The 26,892-nt window shown below is 44.6% G+C and overlaps 1 protein-coding gene across 1 annotated transcript in view; it reads right to left on the reverse strand.

The window, feature by feature from the left end:
• Positions 1-3,755: 3,755 nt before the first annotated feature.
• Positions 3,756-26,892, reverse strand: part of CCDC180 (coiled-coil domain containing 180) — a 76,075-nt gene continuing 52,938 nt past the window's right edge. The window contains exons 28-39 of the mRNA XM_049767661.1: positions 24,731-24,903; positions 24,404-24,456; positions 24,216-24,294; positions 22,476-22,592; positions 17,624-17,690; positions 16,841-16,982; positions 12,137-12,297; positions 11,386-11,523; positions 10,520-10,631; positions 6,367-6,472; positions 5,138-5,273; positions 3,756-3,887 (exon numbers count right to left, since the gene is read on the reverse strand). Coding sequence (XP_049623618.1) covers positions 3,756-3,887; positions 5,138-5,273; positions 6,367-6,472; positions 10,520-10,631; positions 11,386-11,523; positions 12,137-12,297; positions 16,841-16,982; positions 17,624-17,690; positions 22,476-22,592; positions 24,216-24,294; positions 24,404-24,456; positions 24,731-24,903 — 1,416 coding nt within the window. The remainder of the gene's footprint in view (positions 3,888-5,137; positions 5,274-6,366; positions 6,473-10,519; positions 10,632-11,385; positions 11,524-12,136; positions 12,298-16,840; positions 16,983-17,623; positions 17,691-22,475; positions 22,593-24,215; positions 24,295-24,403; positions 24,457-24,730; positions 24,904-26,892) is intronic.

Raw genomic sequence — 26,892 nt, forward strand, 5'->3', positions numbered from 1 at the left:
GGTGTGGCCCAAAAACCAAAAAAAAAAAAAAAAAAGAAAGCTTCATTTATCAGTCAATAAATCATCAATGTGTGCTAATCCCAAATCTGATATCTCCCTACTTCCATGTTTGAACAGCTCTATATTTATTGATTGATTTTGTTTTGCGGAGCACACCTGTTTTCAGGATTTACTCCTATCTCTGCTCACAGATCACTCCTGACAGAGCTGGGAGGGGGGGCTTTAAGTGGTGCTAGATATAGAACCCAGCCCCCCCCCCCAAATACAAGAAAGAGAAAAAAGAAAAGAAAAAGCTGAGTTTGATAATGACATTCTGCATAGGGAGCCTTCTCCTTCAGCAAAAAAACCTCTTGTCTTTAAGGTGCCAGGAGTGAGGGACCAGGGCATATGGATCTCTATGTAGAATAAGGTGCATTCCTATCCCCCTCAGTGCTCTGCCCAGGCTTTGGGGGAAGAGAAGCAGAAATAATAGGCAGAAACCTGGCAGGTAATGTGTGTCTAGATGTTCAGACACATTCTGGGAGAGAGGTTACAATGGGAAGGGCATACATGTCTAGCCCATATGGGAGGTTTACTGTGAGTTTATGCTGTACTGAGAATGTCAGAAAAAGCCCCTTAGTGCTATTTTGCCCACACCTGGAGATCACTTCCCAATAAAGACCCTGGGTAAAGACCCCAATAAAAAGAGCCTTCCAACTGCCTTCCTAGAGATACTGGTACTTTTAGCTGACACAGGCACCTTACAAAGGTTTTTTGCACCCACTGAAATTTAAAGGGGCAATTTTGGACACTTCCATCTCACTCCCACCTGAACTTGTCTGTTCTAATTACAGTGTTCTCTAAAGAAAACCAAAACCCACGTTCTCATTTGATCTTTTCTTTAATACTCAGATGAGCTTCAGAGCCTTGCTGTGAATGAGAATTCAAAGTTCTGGGCCAGTCCTCTTACAGAAAATTTTCCAGAAATTTCCACCTGAAAGTAGCTCCTCTGGGGCCGGCGAGGTAGCAATAGAGGTAAGGTGTCTGTCTTGCAAGCACTAGCCAAGGAAGGACCGTGGTTCAATCCCCCAGCATCCCATATGGTCCCCCCAAGCCAGGGGCAATTTCTGAGCGCTTAGCCAGGAGTAACCCCTGAGCATCAAATGGGTGTGGCCCGAAAAACCAAAAAAAAAAAAAAAAAAAGAAGAAGAGGAGAGTAGCTCCTCTTAGCCAAATTCTTAGCACATATTATTTGCTTCCAGTGGAAATAAAAGTTTCAGTAGAGCAGGATCTAGGGAGTGATTCCTTGTCTCAATTTGAAAGAACTTTAGATTTTATTAATCCTTTTTCCTCTCAGTTATTTTTTGCAAATATTTTCAGCCATAATAGTATTCACTTCTTTTTGAGACCAAATAACATCTCAAATTTATGTTTGTGTATGAAACCAAACTGCACAGTACTTTGCTTATATAAGGCCAGGAAAAATAGTTCCATGATGTAAGGCATCTTTGAGCAGATCTATTTTGGGCTAAGCATTAGCATCACTATCATTCCCTCCCCCTACCATGTCAGCTATTGTCTCACTAAAAGTGACAGAAATTTCTACACAATTGTATGCATTTTAACTGAATAAGGAGGAAACAAAACAGAACAGAACAAAACAACACAACACAAAAGGGAAAGATTGCTGGAGCCCTGTTAAAATCAGGATCTGGTAAAGCTCAGGATGTGCTGATTTTGCAAAACTCCCTAATCTGCCCACAAAGGCCTCCAAGATGAGTCAGTTAGAAGGAGTTAATTCCCAGAAGAGAGGGATGAAAGCCACAGCATAGTGGACAGAAGCGCCTATGAAGGCTGGAAAGATACGAGATTGAGGCCATAAAACCACTGGGGAGGGAGAATTCTGGTTCTCTAAGAGTCTGGCCTTACTCTTTTTGGTGATGGATCACTCTACAGCTCGACCTTGGATAAGGCCCAGAAAGAAGAGTGGTTCCAAGGATATAGATTAGGACTTGTCAACTGGCTTTAGGGTTCCTATTTTGGGTGAAGGTGGGGGAACACAGAAGTAAGGTAATCATACTTTAAGACAAGAAACCAATTACATTATGACTGATTCTGGAAACGAGCTGATTTATAACAAATAAGCCAGCTGGACAAAAATGTGTTCTTTTTTTTTAAAATAATTTTATTGTGACCAAAGTGCATTACAAATTTTTCACAGTAATATTTAAGTTGCATCGTGACATTGAATCAGGGGCATTCCCACTACCAGGGTTGTCCTCCCTCCACCCCAGTTCCTAGCATGCATTCCATATCCCCCACCTTTGACCCCCAGACTGCTAGTATAACTTGTCCCCTCTGTGTATAGCTTGATGTAGATTGGGTATCAATTCTGTTGTTGTTGACTTTGGATTTGCCTTGTTGGATGTTATTCAAAAAAAGGAAAAGAGAGGCTGAAGTGACAGCACAGTGGAAAGGAAATTTGTCTTACATATGGCTGATCTGGGTGTGATCCCGGCATTCCATAAGATCCTGTAACCCCTAACACCACTAGGTGTGGCCCCAAAAGCAAAAAAAAAAAAAAAAAAAATTCCATGGATATACAACTAAAGCTTGAGAACTGTGAATATTAGTGAAATGGTGGAGGTAATTTCTTTCCTTTTTTTTTTTTTTTTTTTTTTTGTGGTTTTTGGGTCACACCCGGCAGTGCTCAGGGGTTATTCCTGGCTCCAGGCTCAGAAATTGCTCCTGGCAGGCACGGGGGACCATATGGGGCGCCGGGATTCGAACCGATGACCTCCTGCATGAAAGGCAAACGCCTTACCTCCATGCTATCTCTCCGGCCCCCTTTCCTTTTTTTTTAAGAACCAAACTAAACTTCTGGAATCACAAAATTCAGTAACTGGGGCTGGAGAGATAGTTTAGAGTTAGTTTAGTGGGTAAGGCACCACTAAAACCTTGCCTGTAGCTGACTGACTGTGACCCCCAGAAGGCCCCCAAGTATCACCAGAAATGATACCTAAGCACAGAGATAAGAGTAAGCCCTGAATATTCCTACATGCAGCTGAACAACACTCACCCCTACAAACAAAAAAAGTATAATAATTGGGGAAAAAAAAATCTCTTGGGAGAGACTGATACTGGATTTGATGAGACAGAAGAAAAGATCAGCACATTTGGAAAGCAAGCATAATCATTGTTTGAGAGCAGAAAGATAAAAGAAAATGAAACAGTGAAGGATTTTTTTTTTTTTTTTTTTTTGCCTTTTGGGCCACACCTGGCGGCACTCAGGGATTACTCCTAGCTCTGCGCTCAGAAATCGCTCCTAACAGGCTCGGAATACCTTATGGATTGCTGGAAATCAAACCCAGGTCTGTCTTGAGTCGGCTGTGTTCAAGGCAAATGCCCTACTGCTGTGCTATCTCTCTGGCCCTCAAGGATTAGTATTATGGGTATTAATATAGTTATATTACTGGCATCTGAAAGGAAAAGAAGATATAAAGAATATCTGAGGAATGAAATTTGTCAGAAAAGGGATGAATGGTGCATTGCATAGATGGATGAGTAGATAATTTGGTAGCTGTATGGATAGGTGGATGGATAAATATCTAGATGGTGGGTGGATGGTTTGTTAGATCAACCCAGGTGGTTAAATGAATGGGTGGATGTATGGGTAGCTGGATGGATGGGGTAGATAGATAACAAATGGAGGAATAGATGGGTAAATGGAAAGGGAGTCCATACAAAATAAGCCTTTATTTATGCAGGTTGAGGAGTCATAAATACAGGCTCTGGAGACTTTTCACTGAGCGCTGCCAGCTCTCCTTCCAGCACTGAGCTCTCTTTTTCAGTAAAGCATTTTTATCTTGGATCGTCTTTAGTTGCTCCTCAAACAATGTTAGATATTTCTGGGAACAAGGCACAGGGAGAGGTCACATGAGGAGGTTGTCCAAAGGACCAATGAGAAATTCAAAGGACTGGAGCACATGCCTTGCTTGCAGGAGCCTTATGTTCATCCCCCAATTCTGCATTCTCCTCTGAAATGCAGGGAGCACCATGAAGGACTCCTCCTTTCAAAATGGAATACTGTCCCCTGTGGGTACCAGTTCCCTACCTAGCAGTCACTGTGGGAGTGTCACAGCCATTTTTTATGTGTTCTTCCCTACAACTCTTGTGGGTATGCTTCTCTCACTTTGCCTGGCTTAAGGTCACACACCTATAAGACACTGAGCATGGATTAAGGACCTTATTTTTTTGTTGTTGTGCTACACTCAGTGATGCTCATCGGTTACTCCTGGCTATGCGCTCAGAAATCACTTCGTGCTTGGGAAACCATATGGGACACCAGAGGATCGAACCATGGTCCGCCCTAGGTTAGCTGAATGCAAGGCAAACGCCCTACTGCTCTGCTATTGTTCTCGCCCAAAAGGACCCTATCTCTAAGGCCCTCCTGCCTTGGTGCGTCTCTAGAGCTTCCTTAGAAACTGGAGCCTTCAGGTCTTGAGCTGTTGTTGAACACAAAAGGCAAAGACAGTACTTCCATGCCAGATGGTGTGACTAACAAATAACAGCTAGCCTGGGTACTAGGACTCTCCCAAACCATGGTAGACTCTCTGGACACAGGATCAAAAGCCACTTCTGTCTGGAGGCAGGAGGTCCCACAGGTAGCACCTGAGCTTCTCTTCAGTCAGGCTCCAGATAGGGCCCAACAGACACTGGGCTTAAGTCTCAGCCCTGTAGCTCTGCCTTGGCACCAAGGTGGGCACAGTTAAGGCTCAGTTTCTTGTCAGTCATCTGGAATGACTCTCCTGTCCTGCTCACTCCCTGGCCCACTGAGTCTCCTGTTCCGGTGGCCTCCATACATCTGACTTCTGTCTCCTTTTTTGGACTCATCTCTTGCTGAATGGGTCATCCCTTGGCTAGGCCCCACCAGTCCCAATTCTGGGTATGACCAGTAGGTGACCACTCTGGGTCCAGGGCACATTGACCATCATGGGAGGTTTGGGGTTGGAACAGGTTTCAGTGTAACTTGGCAAGTGTCATCTGCATCAGGGGCCAAATGTTGAGTCCCCCCTCCCCCAGAACAGCCAATGCTAGTCCAGCCTGTACTCCCTGGTTGCTGCTGCCCACCTGCCCACCTTCCCATGTCCCCACACACCAGATAGACAGCATCACGGGCCTCTACAGCTGCCAAGTGGCCCAGAGTGGTTTTGATGGTGGTGACAGATGGAGTTTTCAGCAGAAGGATCTTGGTTTGGATGGTGAATGGGGTTGGTTTCAGTCCAGGCCACTTCCTACAAATAAACATACACATCAGCCTTCTCCAGGACTGTGCCTCCAGCTGGGTGAGGGCAGTAACGGGGGTGGGGTGGGGTGGGGGGGTGGGGGGGGACTTGGGCTTTTTTGAATGGTGAAAATTTAAAGGCATGGGCTAGGATCTCAGACATCCATGGTGCCTTATTTACTTTTTTCTTTAGACTCTTACATTTTCTGTCATCTGTGCTTTAGAGAGGAGGTGACCAGGTACATTAGAACAACAAGAGTCCTGGGGTTGGAGAGATAGCACAGCAGCGTTTGCCTTGCAAGCAGTCGACCCAGAACCTAAGGTGGTTGGTTCGAATCCCGGGGTCCCATATGGTCCCCCAAGCCTGCCAGGAGCGATTTCTGAGCAGATAGCCTGGAGTAACCCCTGAGCACCACTGAGTGTGACCCAAAAACCAAACACAAAATAAAAACAAACAAACAAACAAATAAAAAACCAAATTCACACTGGTATTAAGGGTGTGGCTTCCAAACTTTAATTAAAATTTTACCCTTTCCTGAAAAATAAAAAGAATCTTATACTTTAACCATAAAATTCTCAGTGGGAGCCTTTATCACTCCACTTCTCCAAATCTTATTTTCACACACTTTTCTCTGTAGTCCTGGATCCTACCTGAGAAGGGCCAAGCTCATTACGGCATGCAACCTTTCCCAGACTTCGGTTCCCTCCTCAATCAGCCACTGGACACTGTTTCCCAGCCCATTTTATACGCATTTGGAAGCCAACAACTGAGAAGGGCCAGCACACTCATCTGCTCTTTTCCTACCAGGAAAATTGCCTTTAGGGACAGGGCTCCCCTTCTTTGTGGACTTGGGGCCTCTTGTTAACAATTTTTGATTCCTGATAGTGCTTGGGAGTCCTCCATGTCCAGTTACCTTCGTCTTTTTCTTGGCATCTTCTCAAAATGCCCATAAGGAAGGCAGATAGCCCTACCCACAGAAGAGGAAACTGAGGCCCAGATCAGAATGCCTTTCTGGGGATGTCAGGCATGCATTACCTCAGCACCCATACATAGCCCTATGTACACCACTGCAGCCAGGCTCCAGGCTACTTCTGTCTCTTACCCCATGCCCCGCTCAATCATGGGCTTCTCGCTCTCTTCCTCCATGGGGAGCCCCGCAAGCTTTTTCCGGATGAGGAGTGACATCTTCTGTTTGGGAGGAGACATTTCTGGCAGACAAAAGACAAATTACTAGGCATGAGCCTCCCTCATGGCCTACCACCTGGGGAAGCTCCACCTAACAGGGAGTCCTGAAGGCTTGCTGAAAAGGGTAGCCTTGCTGGTGGAGAATAGGAGCATCTTTGGAGGTCATGAGTGGTCTAGGCCATGTCCCCACCACATAACCCCCCAGTCTGACAGCCTTCTCAGATTTTCTAGGATGCCTGGCAGATCCTTTGGCTGAGTCAAGCTCATATGGGCTCTGAAGTAGGCACTGCCAAGGACCAAGAATAATCTGGCTGGATACTGTCAGTTCCTGACCTGCCCTTGTTGGCTTTCCTCACTGGGTTCTATCTGAGGTCAGGGTAGGGAGCAGGTAGCGGGGGTGGGGGGGTGGGGGGTGGGGGGGAGGGAATATGAGTTCCAGTTGCATGCAGAACTACCTGCATCCCTGAGGTCACAGTCATGGGACAGGATAGAACTCCTGGGGCTATGCAAAACAAGGGTCTTCCCAGCTCTGCTCCTTCCCAGCCTGCCTCCCCTTACCCTATTGGTTCTGTCTGGGTTCAGTCCCTGGGGTCGCTGTGGGCTTTCCCTCTATAGAGGAACCTCAATAGAGAGTTCCACAACTGGACAATGACCATAAAAAGCACATGCAGCAGGCTGCAGCAAATCTGCTTCTTGACCCCAAATAGAGATGGAAGGGTACAGGCATTCCATTTAGCGTGATCACAGAAGTGAGACACTGAGTTGAACCATGTCCAACATTCACCAAGATGATGTCCAGCAATAGAAACAAGGGACATGGGGCAGATTGCTTCCACTAAAGGGGAAGTAAATTTGTAAAAAAAAAAAAAAAAAAAAAGTACACCCCTAAACCATCACACAGCCCTACCCCCATCCCCACCAGCTTCAACCTACCTTGCCTCCCTCCCAGGCCTGGTGCTAACAAAGAAGACTGGGCACATGTACAGAGATGGCGAGGTTACTTAATGCTGCTTCTAAAAGGACTGAACTCATCTTTCTTTTTATTTATTTATTTTTTTTACCGAAAAGACTCAAGGATTTTTTTTTTAATTGCAAATTGGGTTTAGTTTTCCATTAGAGTGTGGAGAGAAGGGGTTAACACAGTTTAGAGCAAATCTAGTCCAGGTGATAAGGTTGACAGCAGACAGGGAAAGGTACAAAGCAGTGGTCCTTAGAGAAAGAGGACTCTTATCTTTCTAAATCCTATAAAAGAAGTTATAAGAAACATTTGTTTCTATAGGAAACATTTGTCTCTGTAATTAATACCTTTAAAAGTAGATTTTTATAGATAGTGTAGAATAGTGATCCTGATAACAGTTAAGATGTTAACTTAAGTTCTTGATAACAGTTAAGATGTTACTCTCATCTTTGCATAATTACAGAAACAAAAGACACCTTATCAAAAAGTTTAAATCTCATCAAAAGGCGTGAAGGGGAGAGAAGGTGAAGGAATCTCTGGGAGTTCTGGCAAAATGATAGAGTAAAAGCTCCAGGCCCCTGCCCACCTCCCCAACAGTACTTTCAACTAAATAATAATGGAGTAAAATAGAGGTGCTGAACAAAGGCCGATGGCAGGAGAAACAGGGGTGAATGCTCCAAAGGGGGTGGGGTCATGGAGAGGAACAATTGTAACCAAAGCAGATAACCATTGAGTCACAGAGGGGATTGGTGGTGGGGTGGTGTACAGGCCTGGTGTGCTTATGATTGGTAAAAGGATGAACTGCAGCTTGGCCTCCAATATGCAGGCTGGGGTGGGGGTGGAGGTGTCCCTGTGTAAGTTGGGGATGACCACATCAGTGAGGAAAGTACATTAGCCAGATGTAAGATGTACAAGCTTTCCTCTGGGGATCCCTGAGACACTGGAGAGTAAGCTTTACGGCCAAGGGCTTTGCTGGTGTGGTCACATCAGACAGCAGGAAATGGTCCAAGAGGGAGGGAGCCAGTGTCTATGCTACAAGTGCTCCTGAGTTCACAGGACTGGGATAGGTACTGATAATTTAGCCTATGATCATGTCCTGTAAATCTGTGCAGGTAGATGGAGTCTGGGGGGAGGGGTTGGAATTGGGGTATGGAATTGGGGCATGGATTTGGGGCCTGTTGGGACTTGATGGATCTCTTATGAGCAGGTCCTCTCTGCCTGTGCAGGGTGTTCTCTAAATCATCTGTTCTCTCTTCACCCAACAATGTCACAGGGCCTATCTTCACTAGCCCTTGCCCAGCCTCCTGCCTCTGTCAATATGGAAGGTGATCACCCATCCCTTAGTTTGTTGTCCCACAGCTTATTGTTGTAACGACCAGAAACTGCACACGAGCTTAGTTAACAGGTTGCACACATGATTATGGTGTTTGCACCCTAGTCCCCAATGGTAGTTGTGTGTGTGGGGGGGCATACTTTCCCTTTCTGAGCTTGCACATGGAGTTTCTACTCATTTAGTTCTGGTGCTTGTGCCCATTTGGGGAAATTGAGTCAATAAATGATGGTTCAGTCACACAGCACACCTTGGATAGGATTAGAGTGAGGGGAGATATCCACATGACCCTTGATGTAAAGAATGAGGGGATACTGTCTTGTGAGGAGCAAGATGAAGGCAGTGCCTAAATTGCTTTTAAAAAAAGAAAGTCACACCCAGTACCTGTGCAGTGTGCTCTTGCAGTGCTCGGGCTTGGTATGGTTCCAGCCCCTTTTGTTCAATTTTTGGCTCATCTTTTCCTCTTTGGATATTTTATTTGTTTTGTTTATTCTAGCTATAATAAAGTGCCAGCGATTTTGCTTATGGCTTTGAGGTCTTATCTGCTATTTAAGAAAATTGCCTCTATCCCAACAATATGAAGATGCTGACTATTAAAGTTTTAGTTTTTACATAGACTATTTGACATCTGAGACAGGTGGGTAAGGGGCTCTCCAGACAGGTTTGGGTACTTGGGGGCCACTGCAGGTGATTCTAAGTGGGATAGTAAAGGACTCACACTTCAGTGCTTGAGCCTGATGGGGGCCAGAAGCCACCAGGGTGATACCAGAAATGTTTAAGACAACATTCCAGGGCCAGAGAGATAGCATGGAGGTAGGGCGTTAGCCTTGCATGCAGAAGGATGGTGATTCAAAATTCAGCATCCCATATGGTCCCCTGAGCCTGCCAGGAGCGATTTCTGAGTGTAGAGTCAAGAGTAACCCCTGAGCACTGCCAGGTGTGACCCAAAAACAAACAACAACAACAAAACAAAAAAACAAGACAACATTCCATGTGTTTGATATATTTCAATTTTTAAAGTTACTTTTAGGGGCAGAGGAGACAGCTCAGAAGTCAGGATTGCATGTCTGACAATCCACTGAGCCTGAATCTGAACTTGAACCCCCGCACTTAATGGCCTTTGGAACACCCCCAGAGCAGCCCTATATTGCCAGGCCTAATCACCTCACCAGCCAGCTTGGCTGGTCAAGTATTTCTGGGAAGGGTACCTGCTCCTGAACACTGTTTGGGAGCCCCCCCCCCCCCCGCCCAATAACTTCTGTATGATGGCGATTTAACCAAGGGCCTGAAGATGTGGCACTGCTCAGCCCTGCTAGGCCAGGGATTACCTGGACCACCATAAATAAGGTACTCGGGAAGGCCTTTAGGGCTGTACCTCTTGAGGACCATGTGGTGCCAAGCAAAATATGTGCCTTACCCCTGGGCACTCTCTCGCTCTCTCTTTCTCTCTGTGCCTTACTCCTGGGCTCTCTCTACCCCCACCCTCTCCCTCTCTGTTCTCTCTTTCTCCCTCTCCCTCCTTCCCTCCCTCTCCCTCCCTCCCTCCCTCTCTCTCTCTCTCTCTCTCTCTCTTTCTCTCTCTCTCTCTCTCTCTCTCTCTCTCTCTCTCTCTCTCTCTGACTTCCATACCCCCCAAAGTTACTTTTAATGAAAATGAACACAAATTTCTTAGTCTCCTCCATGGAGGATGTTTTCACTTTGGGAAAGCAGACCCCTTAGCCCTATCACCCTCTATCTTCCCATCACCCAGCCAGCACCAGAACACAGGCTTGGGCCACTTACTTGAAACCTGGATGTCATCAATGGTGACAACTTCATCCAAAAGCATCAGGAATTTCTCTGTGAAGCTGGCCAGGTTGCTTATGAAAAGCTTGCTAGACATCTTGGTGAACTCCTGGAGGAAACATGAAGTGCGCAGGGCTTCAAATAGAGAATCTTCCCTCCAAAAAAGCTGGCAGATTGGGAGACTCAGGGAGAGATTAACCCCTACCCATGCATCCAGTTTCACAGGTATTTGTCCTTGATCAAGAGGCTTTTCCAAAAAGGTGACTGGGCTCGAAGATAAGAAATGACTCAGACATGGCTGAAGGATGCATGCAGGAAATGCATCAAAGAGCAAAATGTACATGGAGACTAGGGGAAGGGAGTCATCATAATTAATTGTGATACATTCATTTAATCAATTAGTTCCAAAATCCAAAAATGTAACAAAAGTCAGTAAGGGAGTGGGGGAAAGAGTATATGGGTTAAGCACTTGTCCTTGCATGTGGCTGACCCTGGTTTGATCTCTAGCACTACATGATTCTCTAATCAATGCCAAGTACTGCCCTGGAGACCAGAGCACTGCTGGTAGTCTAGTGATGTGCAGAGCCGAGATAGCACTGCACCCTTGGACCTTCACATTGTATCACTTTCCTGGAGCCCCTGGAACTCCTGAGTACCACTCAGTAGACCCTTAAGCCCCATCAAAGCCAAACAATATGGACTATTTCCATCTATGAAACCTGCCTACTATCATGGCCTCCTTTGGCCAGATGCCAGCAAGGTTCTGCATTCAGGGTTGCTGCAAAGGTCTAAACTGGGACAATGTCTCTGGAGATGGTGAAATCTCCCAGCACTTGGACTTGAGAAGCCATGGCACCACTGACCTCCAGCTTTTCCATGTTTTCCGCGATCTCCTTTTCCAAATCTTCCTGCCTTTTCTCTTCCATTTGACATAAAGACTCCATTTTTTTATGGTTTGCAGGGTGCCCAAGATTTGGATGGAGCATCTGGGCATTTTTATCCTTGAATCAAATAATTCATACATTGAAGGGGTGTTGCCTAGTATTGAAGTCAGGACCAATAAATCACTTCCCTGTGTATTCTGCCAATGAAATCATGGCAAATGATGGGTCCTCTTCACTGACTGGAGTGTGTGAAAAGGTCATGGGGAGAGGAAAGCAGGGGGCAAAAAGGGGGCAGAGGTGGTGATAAGGGGACACTGCTAAAACCAAACCTCAGAGTTGAGGTAAAGGATAGACTAAGCATCTGTTTCAGTACAATCAGAGTTTAATGCAACAATATCCATAGTATCCGTATCCCAAAGCTCCAAGGAGCAGGTGAATAAATACTGTCCATACCGATGACGTCTAAACAAGAAACTGACTGCAGGCTTCTTATAGAGAAGCTGTTGTTCATCTCAACTTTTCCAAAGCTTTGTGTCCCTCTGCCGCCATTCATCAATCTCATTCTTGGCTCATCTCCTTCCTTATTTCTTTTTTTTCTTTTTTTAAAATTTATTTAAAGAAAAAGCATGACTCCTTCCTTATTTCTTAGATCTGCCTATGCTCTACTTTTACTTCTGAATTAAAGCACTGCCAGAAGATGGAGAGGAAGGAATAGCTCTGGGGCCCTCACCTTCATTTTCTCTAGCTGCTTCTGCTTGTCCATAAACTGGTTCCAGATCTCCTCAGTGCCGGCACAAAACTTCTTCCAGTGATTCTCTTTGAAATTCTCCATCACTAGCCAACAAACTTGAGGTACAAGTTCCTCAAATTTCCTCATCTGGGCTCGTAATTCTGTAGGGATGAGAGGGGATTGAAGGAAGAAGAGAGCAGTGACTAAAACAGTCTTTTCGATCCAGGCCCATGGCCATTGCCCAGGGGAAAAGACCTGGTCTATGATGTGATAATAACTACCTCATGGAAAGAGGTTCTGGGGCCTAACCATATAGAAAATTTTTGTTTGACAAGGTCAAAGGCTTTCTTCACTCTGCAGGATTTTCAGCTTATTACAAATACATTGTCACTTAGCACTTCTAGTTCATCCATTAGCTTCCCAGATATGGTCTTTAATTTCAGTCTCCCAAGATCTCACCACTGGCCCTCAAAATAGTCAGACTGATCTGTCCATATTTTTCTACCTCTTTTCCATATTTTCACCCCTTTGTCTTTCTGGTTTTTGAGTATTTTCTTGGGACTTATCTACCAGCTCACTAATATCACTTCCACATGTGAATAATTTGGTAGCAACACCATTCATCATTTTAAATTTTCAATGAGTTTTAGTGAGTTTTCCCAATATGTACGTTTTATTTAGTTCTCTTGCAATGTTCTTTTATTTAATTTTAACTAAAATGCTGTTTTATGTTGTGTATGATCGGTATCATAAGTATTCTTGTTGTTTGTTTTTGGGTTTCCCCTGACAGTGCCAAGGGGCTGTTTCTGGCTGTGGTCAGAAGCCACGTCTGGTGGTGCTCAGGGGGACCATATGTGGTACTGGTAATTTAAAGTGGAGTTGTTGCTGCTGCAGCTCCATACAGTCAGTACCTTACCTCCTGTACTATTCCTCTGGCTTCTGTATACCTGAAGACTTTTTTAAATTTTATTTTGGGCTACATCCAGAAATGCTCAGGGATTACTCCTGGCATTGTATTCATTCACTCCTGGCAGGCTTAGGTATAATATGGGATGCCAAAGATCAAACATGGGACAGTCATATGCAAGGCAAGCTCTCTAATCACTGTGTTATCATATGTACTTCTCATAACCACTCATTCCTTGATATTTTTCCTGTCTCTCCTGTACTGTGATTTGATGTTATACCAGGTTGTTATGGATGGGGTGGAAGGGAGAAAACTCCACACTCTCTAGAAACATTCTTGTGCAGATGCTGGAGACTAAGTATTGCCTTATGTTATCTCAAAGTTTTACAAGGAATATCCATCACCTCCCTGAGGATTCATTAAGTCACTGATGCTAGCCAAACTGCTTCACACAATCCTCTCTTCTCATTCTGATTTATTACCATAAATTTCTTCTTAACTTACTTACCCTGTCATCCCTATAAAAACCCTGAGCCACAATCTAAGAGTGAGATGGGTTAAAGGAAACCAGAATGTCTGTTTACAAACATCTGAATAAGAATCTTATTTTCACTCCCCATCTCCAGTCTCAGATAATTAACTAGCTTTGAGTAGCAAGTACCTGAATTTGGTTTCAGCAATATACTGTTTCTTTTTTTTTAATATCTTCATTTAAACACCTTGATTACAAATATGATTATGGCTGGGTTTCAGTCATGTAAAGAACATCCCCCTTCACCAGTGCAACATTCCCATCCCCAATGTCCCAAATCTCCCTCCTCCCCACCCCACCCTCGCCTGTACTCTAGACAGGCTTTCTACTTCCCTCATTCATTCTCATTGTTAGGATAGTTTTCAATGTAATTATTTCGCTAACTACACCTATCATTCTTTGTGGTGAGCTTCATGGTGAGCTGGAACTTCCAGTCCTCCTTTCTTTTGTCTCTGAAAATTATTTCAAGAATGTCTTTTACTTTTTTAAAACCTATAGATGAGACTATTCTGTGTCTTTCTCCCTCTGACTTATTTCACTCAGCAAAGTAGATTCCATGTATGTCCATGTATGGGAAAATTTCATGACTTCATCTCTCCTGACAGCTGCATAATATTCCATTGTGTATATGTACCACAGTTTCTTTAGCCATTCATCTGTTGAAGGGCATCTTGGTTGTGTCCAGAGTCTGGCTATGGTAAATAGTGCTGCAATGAATATAGGTGTAAGGAAGGATTTTTGTATTGTATTTTTGTGTCTAGGAGTGATATAGCTGGATCATATGGGAACACAATTTCCAGTTTTTGGAAGAATTTCCATATTGCTTTCCAGAAAGGTTGAACTAGACGGCATTCCCACCAGCAGTGGATAGAGTTCCTTTCTCTCCACATCCCCGCCAACACTGCTTGTTTTCATTCTTTGTGATGTGTGCCAATCTCTGTGGTGTAGGTGGTACCTCATAGTTGTTTTGATTTGCATCTCCTTAATTGGGGGCCTCTTTCACTTAATTTGGGGGTCTTTTGGTTTTTATTTTACAGTTAACTTATCAATAATTTTTAAAGATTTAGTCACAAAATATTCTTATCTAGCATAACAGTAGGAGAGATGAGGCTTCTAGACCTCCAAATTACAAAAAAATTACAAAACAAAATTCCTTATTTTATGGGATTTATGTCTCTACCTAAGAAAAACATAGTCTGTATCATTTATTATTTGTCTCCAACTTATTTGTCCCTGGAACCTTCTTTTGAGACAGATCACCCAGGTTATGATCTCAGAACTCAACTGGAGAAATCCTGAGCTAGAGAAACAAACTGCTGAGTGTGACTCAATTCCAGACATTCAACAGCCAAAGAAATGGGAGTCATGGCTGAGCAATTTCCCTAAATTTGGGGCTTGTTTCTCCAAAAACGTTTTCCAGGTGGGTGTTGTCTTCATCTCTAGATTATAGACAAAACAACAACAAGAACAGAACAACAAACAGTGCCCTTATAGAGTCTGGAAGATATCAAGTTTGGGTCTTGCCCCAAGTCTGGCTGTCTCTAATCCCTCAACCTACACAGTGGCTGTCAGGCCCTCACCATAAGAAGCAGGAATCGTCAAGTCTTATAAAACATTTTTGGTTTCAAATAAAGATGCAGAGGAATGTGGAGAAATGTGTAAGGGGAGTTGAGGTGGCTATTTCACAGTTCTCTTAATGTTCTCGTAGTGAACATACATGGTAAGACAGATTTCAACTGCATGCCTTCTTGAACCTGTTCTTTAGGAAATGCTGTCTAGAAAGTTCATCGAAGCTGAGCCCAGGCCAGATGTGCAATAGACACTTAATATGCATTTTTGGAAGAATTATTTCTTGATCAAACAATGGAGTACTCATATGATCTAGCAATTCTACTCCTAGTTTTATATTCAAGAGAAATAAAAATATACATGCACACAAAGCATGGACATGAGTGCCTACATTGGCTTGATTTATAATAACCCCAAGAAATGAACAAGTCTGGGGCTGAAGAGATAGCACAGCGGTGGGGCATTTGCCTTAAAAGCAGATGATCCAGGACCAAAGGTGGTTCGAATCTCGTAATCCCATGTGGTCCCCCGTGCCTGCCAGGAGCGATTTCTGAGCATATATATTCCCTGAGCACAGCCAGGTGTGGTGCGCCCCCCCCACCAAAAAAAAAAAAAAGAAAAAAAAGAAAAAGAAATGAACAAGCCAGTGTTTGGTCATGAATGGTGAAATGAAATATATTCTGTGTGTCCAGTGGAACCTGGTGTAGTCATCAAAAAAAATTAAACACTAACATATGCTATGAGGGGGGAGGAAGAGAAGAGGAAGAAGAGAGGAGAACGAAGAGTAAGAGGAATTAGGGTTAGAAGTCAGATTGAATGGAGCCAATCCCCAAAGCTCATGTCATGTGACTCCATTCATGAGATAGAACAGAAAACTTATTAGAAACAGAAAGTAAAATGAAGGCTTCCCAAGGCTGGGGAAGTGATGGAAGGGCAGAGGTACATGTGAGATTGACAATGATTAAGCTGGATATGTGGCTTAGTGGAAAAGCATCTGACTTGCCTGCATGAGATCCAGGTTTGGTCATTGGAACTGCAGAAAAAAACTTTTTGAGCACTAAAACTTTCAGTGAGGAGCTAAACAACTTATAAATCAAAAAATCCTTTAAGTGGGAAAATTATACAGTTGTGATTATCTCAACACGCTATACAAAACATCTGTGCAATAAGCAACATGTTTTGTTAGTTATTTGTGTGTGTGTGTATATGTGTGTATGACCACACCTAGCAGTGTTTGGCATCTGTACTGTGGGGACCCTGATTTTGTTCAGGGAACCACATGATGCCAGGGAGAGAACCCAGCTCTCTCACATGCAAAGCATGTTCTCACCCCCCACCCTTGAACTACCTCTCTAATTTCCTTTTTACTTTTTGTTTTTTGGGGTCACACCTAGCAGCACTCAGGGGTTCCTCCTGGCTCTGTGCTCAGAAATTACTCCTGGCAGACTCAGGGGACTATATGGGATGCTGGGATTCGAACCACCCTACTTCTGCATGCAAGGCAAATGCCTTACCTCCATGCTATCTCTCCGGCCCCAACCTACCTCTCTAATTTCTAGCCAGAATGTTTCTAGTGATAAAAATCACAGTATCATCATTAGACACAATACAATCACAATATTGTGAGGTGTGTCACAGAGCTCAGTCTAGCACCAGTGGTGGCCTCATGTTAAGCCACCTGCCCACCCAAACCCACCAATGAGGCAGGAGTTGTGGTAGTCATTCGTGTCGGTATGGTACTCTACGATTTTTCTGATCACATTCTCTGAACACTGCTCGAAGGTTTCCTGCACGCAGTCAGTTCTGGTGACCAAGTGCTTCTCCTTGTGGTAAAAATCCTGTGAGGGAGGAAAAACAGCATGGGGGTAGAGGTCTACTTTATCCCTTACCCCTAAAACCTCCCAATCTCTGGGCCAGTGATACATTTACACCTTCTGTCCTCTCCGCTAGTGTCACTTTCCTATCATTTCCCAGGGCTATGCAGAGCATGGTAGGAAACTACTCTAGACAGCCTTCTAAACCCTGGTAGCATCTCCTGTCTGTGACCATAGTTGGAGGGTTTCTGTGCAGAGCCATGCCGAGCACCTGGCAGGAGCCTACTCTGAAGGAAACAGAACTCAGTGGGAGGAGACTGAGAAATGAAGACCTCCATTGTAGGCTGTGCTGGAATAGGCAGTGGGTAGCTCCTAGGAAAGGTTCCAGGGTGCCTGTTTCCATATGCCCTAATCCCCGACCCCTGACATCCTTAATCTGGGCTAGAGAGGGGGATCTTGTCTTGTTGGCACACTTGCCACCTAACATGGAGAATGAGTCTAAAACACTTTCAGAACTGAATAAATGGGTCACTGAATGCATGATGGCAGTATTAAATGGAAAAGCAGCCCCAGGATGACAGAGCTGGGTGTGTCGGCTATGGCCTGGAGTCTTGTATACCTTTCCTCATGAGGCCATTCTCAGCAGAGGCAGCAGTGGACCTTACCTCCATGACAGCCAACATATGCTTGTGACTCTCCCAGAGGAGGATCAGGATGATCCCTTTAAAATCCCTACAAAACAGGCAAATGCATATGAAACAGTCCCTGAGGGACCTTATCACCTCACCCTAAACCCAATCCACAGCAACTGATGGGTTGCCAACAGGCAATCTGGGAGGAGGCAGAGATGCCGCCCAGTTTTTTTTTTTTTTTTTTTTTTGGTTTTTGGGCCACACCCGGTAACGCTCAGGGGTTACTCCTGGCTATGTGCTCAGAAGTCGCTCCTGGCTTGGGGGACCATATGGGACACCGGGGGATCGAACCGCGGTCCGTCCAAGGCTAGCGCAGGCAAGGCAGGCACCTTACCTCTTGCGCCACCGCCCGGCCCCACAGTTTTGTTTTTTTTTGTTTGTTTGTTTTTTTATAATTTTTATTTTGATCATAGTGGCTTACATATTGTTGACAATAATATTTTAGGTACATATTTACATAAAATCAGGGGGGATTCCCATCACCAAATTGTCCTCCCTACACCTTCGTTTTTGTCCTACCGCCCATATCCTCTTCCCTCACCCCCAGGGTAGCTAGAATATGTGGTCTCCTCTGTATCTAGCCTACTGCTTAGTAGTCTTGCACCTGTTTGGTCCTGGTGCCTCCCTTGTTTCCCCCTCTAATTGGGGGGGGGGGGCCAGGACTAGCTAGTTCAAGTTACGTGGTTTTGTTTGAAGGAGAGAAAAGTAATAAACTGGGGTAAAAGTCTAATACGCCGAAAATAAGCAGAATTCTTCTAGAGGCTCTCATCATCGGTTTGAGAAACGAAGGAGAGAAAAAAGGTGAAACATTCCACCAGTACAAAAAGAAGTGTCAAATATTCAGTGAGGACTCCAACAATAACCACAAGCACCAAAAAAAAACAAAAAAACAAAAAAAAAAAAACAAAAAAAAAACACCCACACAAAAACAGAAACAAAAAAAACACAAAACAAAACAAAACAAGCAAGCAAACAAACAAACAAAAAACGCCGTGGTCTTGATATAAGAAGCATGGCATAGCATATAAAGAAAGAACAGAAAGGAAGAGAAAGAATAAGTATAACTGGGGACAACTTCAATAATCACACCCAACCAGAGAAATTGACCAATAATAGATAGGTAAATAAAAATAATAATAATAAATGAAAATAAAATAATATATAAAAAAATAAACAATGTTTTGTGCTTTTTGGTTTTTTTCCCTCCTGCCCTGGCACAGTAAATATTGGGGTCATTCGAAAAGGAATTCACTTGGCCTAAGATATATGGGGTTTCTCCGCCCTTGGAGTGTATTGTCATGGGATCAACTATAGACTCTGTTCAGGATCATTTACTCTCCCAGTGGTGCTTTTGTGGTGTTTGTAAGACCTCTGCTCTGTCCTGGGTGATACTATCAGGCCTCTGTGTCTAGGGATCTCAGTATCTGCACAGATCCTGCGGTGGGATTTATGATGAAGTCAGTCTTTGTGGTTCTAGAAGTTCTGTTCCATCAGTGTCATTTTAATTCATCTTCTGTGGTTGGTGATCTTGGTCTTTGCACTGAACCTAGGATGGCACCTAGGATAGTGTCCTTCTTTGTGCTTCCAGAAGCCCCATTCCGTTACAATGGTCTCTGCCAGACCTTTGGAACTGGGGATCATGTTTTTTGTGCAGGTTGTAGTTCAAACCCTAGGTTAGGGCTTTTTTATTGGTCTCAGGCTGTATACAGTCTGGTCATGGTTCTAGCAGCAGTCATCTGTAACTCGCAATCTTGGCTTTTGGGCCTACCAAAGGGTGACAAGTCTTCTGATTTTGTCTTGTCGTTAGCTGGAAAGGTAGGATAACCTGCACTTAGGTCAAGTTCCCATTTTCTTCGTTGTCAGGATGTCATATTAGAGCTGGCACTTGTTGGTGACCTCGCAGTATTACGGCTGTCCCGGATGGGATTTGTTTCCTGTAGCAGTTGTGAAGAGCTGTGCCATTCCTATGTCTGGGATCCAGGGTTCAAGGCTGGATGGTATCTAAACACCTGAGGTCTAAGTTGATTCCACACGACATATTTTCAAGGTAGGCGATATCCCTCTATTGTAAACAACTATGAGTTCCTATCAACATACGCAAATCAATCAACATTATACATCACATCAACAACAAGAAAGACAAAAACCACATGATCATATCAATTGATGCAGAGAAGGCATTTGACAAAATCCAACACCCTTTCATGTTAAAGACACTCAGTAAAATAGGCTTAGAAGGAACCTTCCTCAAGATAGTTACAGCTATCTATGAAAAGCCAACAGCCAACATTATACTTAATGGTGAGAAACTAGAAGCATTCCCACTAAGGTCAGGAACTAGGCAAGGCTGTCCACTCTCTCCGCTCTTATTCAATATAACCTTAGAAGTCCTAGCAATAGCAATCTGACAAGAGAAGGGAATCAAAGGAATCCAAATTGGGAAAGAGGAACACAAACTATCTCTATTTGCAGACGATATGATCATTTACATTGAAAACCCTAAACAGTCCACAGTAAAACTCCTAGAAACAATTAACCAATATAGCAAAGTGGCTGGATACAAAGTCAACACACAAAAGACAGTAGCGTTTCTATATACAAACCACAAAGTCGAGGAGAGAGAGATTAAAAATACAATTCCATTTAAAATAGTATCAAAAAATATCAGGTACCTAGGAATCAACCTTACAAGGGAAGTGAAAGACCTATACCAGGGAAACTTCAAAACACTTCAGAAAGAAATTGAAGACGATCTAAAGAAATGAAAGAACATTCCATGCTCATGGATAGGTAGAATTAACATAGTCAAAATGACTATCCTACCCAAACTACTATATAGATTTAATGCAATCCCTATCCAAATCCAGACACCATTCTTTAATGAAATAGAACAATCAATCACAAAATTCATCTGGAACCACAAAAGACCCAGGATAGCGAAACAAATTCTGAAAAACAAGAAGCTGGGTGGCATCTCCTTACCTAACTTAAAACTATACTATAAAGCCATAGTAATCAAAACAGTATGGTACTGGAACAGAGACAGGACCTCAGACCAGTGGGTCAGAACAGAATTCCCAGACATAAACCCCCAGATATACAGCCAACTAATATTTGATAAAAGAGACAAGAACCTGAAATGGAGCAAAGAAAGTCTATTCAACAAATGGTGTTGGTACAACTGGAAAACCACATGTATGAAAGTGAAGATCAACCCATACCTCATCCCTTATACAAAAGTCAACTCAAAATGGATCAAAGACCTTGAAATCAGACCCAAATCTATAAAGTTTATTGAGAATAAAATAGGCAGAACACTGGAAGACCTATATATCAAAAAGGTCTTCGAGAATGGAGCACCATTGGCAAGAACTTTAGCAACAAACATAAACAAATGGGACTACATCAAACTAAAAAGCTTCTGCATGGCGAAAGAAACCCTACTTAACGCAAGAAGACAGTTAACAGAATGGGAAAAAATCTTTTCACTCGACATATCAGATAAAGGGCTGATATCTAGAACATACAAAGCACTCAGAAAGCTGAGCCCCCCAAAACCAAATAAAGCCATAAAAAAATGGGGATATGAAATGAATAGACACTTCTCTGAGGAAGACAAAAGGATGGCCAACAAACACATGAAAACATGCTCACCTTCACTCATCATCAGAGAGATCCAAATCAAGATGCCGCCCAGTTTTAAAGATGTGAGAGGAACTTGATGGAGTCAATGCATACAAAGCCCTCTTGGGAGAACACCATTAGGTTCCATGATTTTATGGAAGAAAGTCTGATCACTTATGGCAGGCCTGAGAGTGGTAGGAGCCTGAGAGTGTGCCTTGAAAAATAGCTACCCTTTGCCCAGACACACAGGTACCGTGGGAGAAATAGGCCTGGATTTACCAGCTTCAAGAGGCCTTTAAAATTCTAATCTGAGTGACCAGGGATGTACTTCAGTAGTGGATCACATGCATTGCTATGTGTGAGGCCGTGGGTTTTGCTTTTTTTTTGGGGGGGGTGACAATAATGCCCAGGGCTTATTTCTGGCTTTGTCCTCCAAGGCAAAGCAAGTGCCCTAAATGCTATAGTATCTCCCTGGCCCAGATTGAAGTTATTTCGGTGTCAAAATTAGGATGATGGACAACACAAAATTAGGGTAATGACCACCTAGGGTTTGGGCTAGGGAGAGAGAATAGAGGAGAGAAAGAGCAACTACTCAGAAGTAGAGGAGAGAGGCACTTGATAGAGATGAGACAGTTCTCTGTTGACTGGGTGATAAGTTGGCAGCACTCAGAGGAAAGTGACAAGTTGTTTGTGATGTGCCATGACACGGGTAGGTGAAATGGGGGCATCAAGCTCTGTTTCTTTTACAAATTTGGGGCCACTTTACTAACAACCACCTTTCTGCATATGGTTTGTAAAAATACTGATGATCTGGAAGTGCTGTGTATGTGTTTGTATGTGTGGCATGGGTTGGGAGCTTGCTCTAATCAAGAGTGGGAGCAACGTCCATCTTGGCTTTCTCTGAGCACTTTTGGCTTTCTGGAGGTGCAATAGTGCTTGCATGCTTCCAAGATAGCCAGATTCAGTGGAACAGATTTTATTTGGAATGTTAAAATGAAAACAAAGGAGAGGAATGGGGAGCAGGGGAGAATACTTGGGACATTGCAAAATAATGTATCCCCAAATCACAGAGGGGTCTGTTGCCCCATTTCCACCAGTGCTGAATTTGGAAAGTGCTGAGTTTTTCACCTTTACCTGATCTATTACACCTTCTCATTACCCCCCTCTTCTGAGTCAGACTGTGTCCTCCGAAGAGACTTACTCAGCAGGGGGAGGTGGCTTGTCACCAATCACCTGGATCTTCTTTTCATATCGGCTGGTCTTGATGTTTGGGATGAAGCTGTGGGATGGAGTGGGGTCTCCCCCCATACTCTGCAGCCTGTGGATAGACCCCAGTGTCTGAGCCCGCCTCTGGGGAGACCTTCAGAGAGACCTGACTACTCAATGCTCTGAGCACCACCTCCTTGGAAGGAAGTCCTGGCAAGGGGTGCAGAGATCAGAACAGTGTAGTGCTACTTCCCAGAGGTAACCCCTGATGACAAAAGGGCTTGCCCACTCTCATATTAAAGTGTACCCATTGGAAGCTTGGCCTCCCATAAACCAAAAGTCACTTTCTGCATTGGAATAAGTGTGTCCCATGCAATGTTTGGGATGTGCTTCCACTAGAAGCATTGTGGATCATTCCTCTGAGGTTTGTATTTAACTGGATATCCTGAATGTTAATATGACAGTCCCAGAAACCTGGATTTCATTGTGTAATTTCTGCAAGGCCAATGGTTGGACCTTTATGAAACACAGAACATAGTCTCCTAAGTGACTGCCTCTTGTCCTAGAAGCCACCCCTTGTCTCCCACCTGTTATACATGCAGACTTGTAGGAAGCTGATTGATAACTCTTCAGATTTGCTGAAAAGCAATTTCCATCACCACTGTCTCCACAGCCCCACTGAAGGCGATCCCACTTCCAATCAGAAACCAGAGGAAACTGAGCATGCTTGCAAAAATAATCAGCAGACGTGTGATTGTGAGGCCCTGACTGGTGCACATCCTGCTTCTGCACTGCAAGCCTTGGTTGGAAACCCACATCAGTCTTTTCCCATCTTTATACAAAGCCTTCACTTCTCTGCCTGTCTCATGGTCTCTGCCACCATGCCATGGGTGAGGGCTGGCTGCTGGAGTGAGTGCAAAATGGGAATAACTAATGGTTGCTTTTCTCCTTTGCTTGACCATTGTTCAAATCCACTTGTCAGAGGGCAGTGTTCAGAAAGGTGTTAACCTCCCCTTTACTTTCTTAAACCAGGAATTCAAAAATAACAGTAATTCAAAACAAAAAACACAGTAGTGGGACCTGAGAGACATACAACAGGTAAGGCACTTGCTTTGTATTTGGCTGACAAAGCATCCTAATGGTCCTCTGAGGGCCATTAGGAGTGACTCCTGAGTAGGAGCCAGGAGTAACCCCCGAGCATCATCAGGTGTGGCCCCCAAAGCCACACACACACACACACACACACACACACACACACACACACACACACACACACACACACACACACACACCCATAGCAAGCGCTTCCAACAGACATGGAAAGTCAGCTCTGCCACATGGGTCACCTTCTGTGAAACCAGTATCAGGGCTCACCTGGCCCTTGTCACAGAGCCATGAGCTTACTAACCCTGATTTGGGTGGGACTCTTTGATACCACCCTTTATGACCAGGAAAACATGAATGTGAGGGAGCAGGACCCTCTCTACCTGCCAAACCTCTCCCATACAGGCTCTTAAACCTGAAGCCTTAGAGAAAGGAGCCCAAGGAAGGGAACCCCAGGAAGAGGCATGGTGTGAGCAGCAAGCAAGGCAGAGTGCAGGTGTGACTGAATCAGCCCCAGGCCAGCCCCTGCTGTGTCCACTGCCAACTCATGCAGTGCCTCTGATACCAGAGTCTGGGAAAGTCTTGGAGTGACTTCTGCTTAAGAGGATCCCAGTGAAACGAACATACCTACCTGCCCACGGAGCTGGCACTGACTGTGGACATGGTCTTTTTCATCAAGTGGTCTGTTCGAGACCGTTGGCACTTCAAGGCTTCAGGTGAAGAGTGCCCAGGAGGAAAAAGCAGAGGGATTCAGGTAAGGAGGGGCTGGTTTCCCCTTTGGCAGCATCCCAAGATCCTTAGTCCTGTAGGTCTCTCTACCTGTCTGGAATCGGTCACTCTCACAGTGATGGGATGAGCCTTTTGACAGCGGTCTGAAATCAAAAGAGAAGGAGTGAGATGTTCCTCAGTGAACACAAGGATTCTTGAGCCTAGGCACTAGGACCATCCCTGAGAGTCTGCAAAGCCACTTGAGGATGTCAGGAATGAAATGGTGGCTCTGAGGACAAACTGGGTTTGAGGGCACAAACCATCAGGTGCAGGTTCACCTGGACATCCAGTGGATGAAAGCCCAAAGTTGGTCTCTGTTGAGATTTAGGCCACAGACTGTGGTGGCATGACCCCACTGTGTATCCCAGGGCCACTTACTGAAGGATCTTCTTGACCAAGTCCAGAGCTGGGTCATCTATCATGGACTTCCCAATGCGACTCGGCTGGATGAAGGACTCAGAGATTAATTGGTCCATGTTGGTCTCATCTTCAGGGATATCAGAGATCACCGGCCCATCACTTTCCACATCAGAGTCCTTTATAGCATGGTTCTGAGGAAGCAGGCCCAGCCAAATTTCAGGAGACTGGGAATAGCTCATCTCTCAGTATCACCTTTGCTTGGTGCAGAGACCACTACTCCTGTAAGGCTATTTCCCCTTCCAGAAAGGAGTTATGTCTGGGGCCAGAGAAACAGTACAGTAGGTAGGGCACTTGCCTTGTACACAGTCTACCCCGATTCAATCCCTGGCATCTCATATAATCTTCCAACTCCACAAGGAGTGATCCGTGAGTCAAGAATAAGTCCTGAGCATTTCTGGGTGTGACATACACCCTATCTCCCAAAAGGAGTCATATCAGAGCTCCCTTGGAGTGAACATACCCACCCAAACAAAATTCTCTGAGTGTCTGCTCTCTGTTAAGCATTATATGGGTCAGGGACACTGTAGGCATAGGCCTAAGGAGTGTCATTTTTTTTTTGCTTTTTGTGCCACACCCTGTGATACTCAGAGGTTACTCCTGGCTATGTGCTCAGAAATTGCTCCTGGCAGGTTCTGGGGACTGTATGGGAAGCCGGGGATTGAACCAAGGTCCTTCCTGAATAGGCCACATGAAAGGCAAACACCCTACCACTGTGCTATCACTCTTGACCTGGAGTACCTTATCTTCATAGTGTTCATTTATGGGCTAACCAGATACCCAGAGACACATAACACGTCCTTCTGCAATGAGATACTTGGCTGGAATTGTGTCTGGAATGACAAAGGAAAAGTTCTAGGGCCTTGGAAGAGCCACAGATGGCTACTGTGAGCCAGTAGGTATGCACAGGCAATGTTTCTGACTAAAATGGTTGAATGAATGTATGAAAGTGCTCATCACTAAGTAGTCTAGCTCTCAACAAACTGGACCTTAGGTAAAAGAGCAAAAGGAACTCAGGTTTAGTTAGGCTCTTCTCAATTTGCTTTGAAAGTGAGTCTGTCCCAAAGGGAGAACAAAGCTGAACTCCTAAATTCCAGAGATGTGACAGGAGGCCACATCTGTGGCAAGAGGGGAGTGATCCCATACCATACAAAAGAAGGCTGCTGGGGGCTGGAGAGATAGCATGGAAGGTCAGTGGTTCGAATCCCGACATCCCATATGGTCCCCTGAGCCTGCCAGGAGCTATTTCTGAGCATAGAGCCAGGAGTAACCCCGGGTGTGACCCAAAAACAAACAAACAACAAACAAAAAAAAGAAGGCTGCTCATTAAAACATGGCTCAGAGGGACAGTACTAAAGGGTGGTCAGAGCAGAACCCAAGGAGGAAAGCATCACTTATGCTACCACTGGCTGCAGATGTAGTCCCTGGCCCCAGAAATGGGCTAAGTGTCCCAATGTTCCAAACCTGGCCAGAGGGGATAATGATGGGTGAGGGCAATAAAGCCTCAGGATATGTACTCTGGGGAGACACCCCTGAAATCAGAGTTTTTACTCACTGTGCGATCATGGGGAAGTGGAAGATACTAAAGGGCTGAGAGGGCCCGCTTGAAACCAGAGCTAAGGAAGGCTTCGGAAGGAATGAAATCTCAAGTGGCTGTGGAATAGACTGATGCTGGAGGTACAGCAGCAGAGACTAGACCTCATCCAGGGCAGGAAAGGGATAAGCTCAGACCAGCTGCAGCTTAGGGGGAGTGAGAAGACAGGAACAGCTAAGTAGGCAGCAGAGGACTAAGATGGTCAGTATAGTTTCAAGTGAATCTCATGGTTTGCTTCTGGCAGAGCAAGAAAGAAAAAAAGAAATTGGGCAGACATACGGTGTGCAACGTGAGGCCAGAGTCCTAATGGTAGGAAGTGGTACAAGGTGGCAATTGGTGAGAGGTCTCCAAGGACACCAATGCAGGGAAGTGGCTATTTGGGACTTGAGCTCACTTATTCCGTGGCCTTTCCAAAGACCTCCCAGAGGACCTGGTTCCCACTCTTCCCAGGACTCTGCTCAGCCCTACAGTCTCCTAATTGTTTATCCCTATCCCCACATTGGTGAGCTGGCTCCCAAGCCATTACCTA

The sequence above is a fragment of the Suncus etruscus genome, chromosome 1 (assembly GCF_024139225.1).
Source record: "Suncus etruscus isolate mSunEtr1 chromosome 1, mSunEtr1.pri.cur, whole genome shotgun sequence".
NCBI classification, from domain to species: domain Eukaryota; kingdom Metazoa; phylum Chordata; class Mammalia; order Eulipotyphla; family Soricidae; genus Suncus; species Suncus etruscus.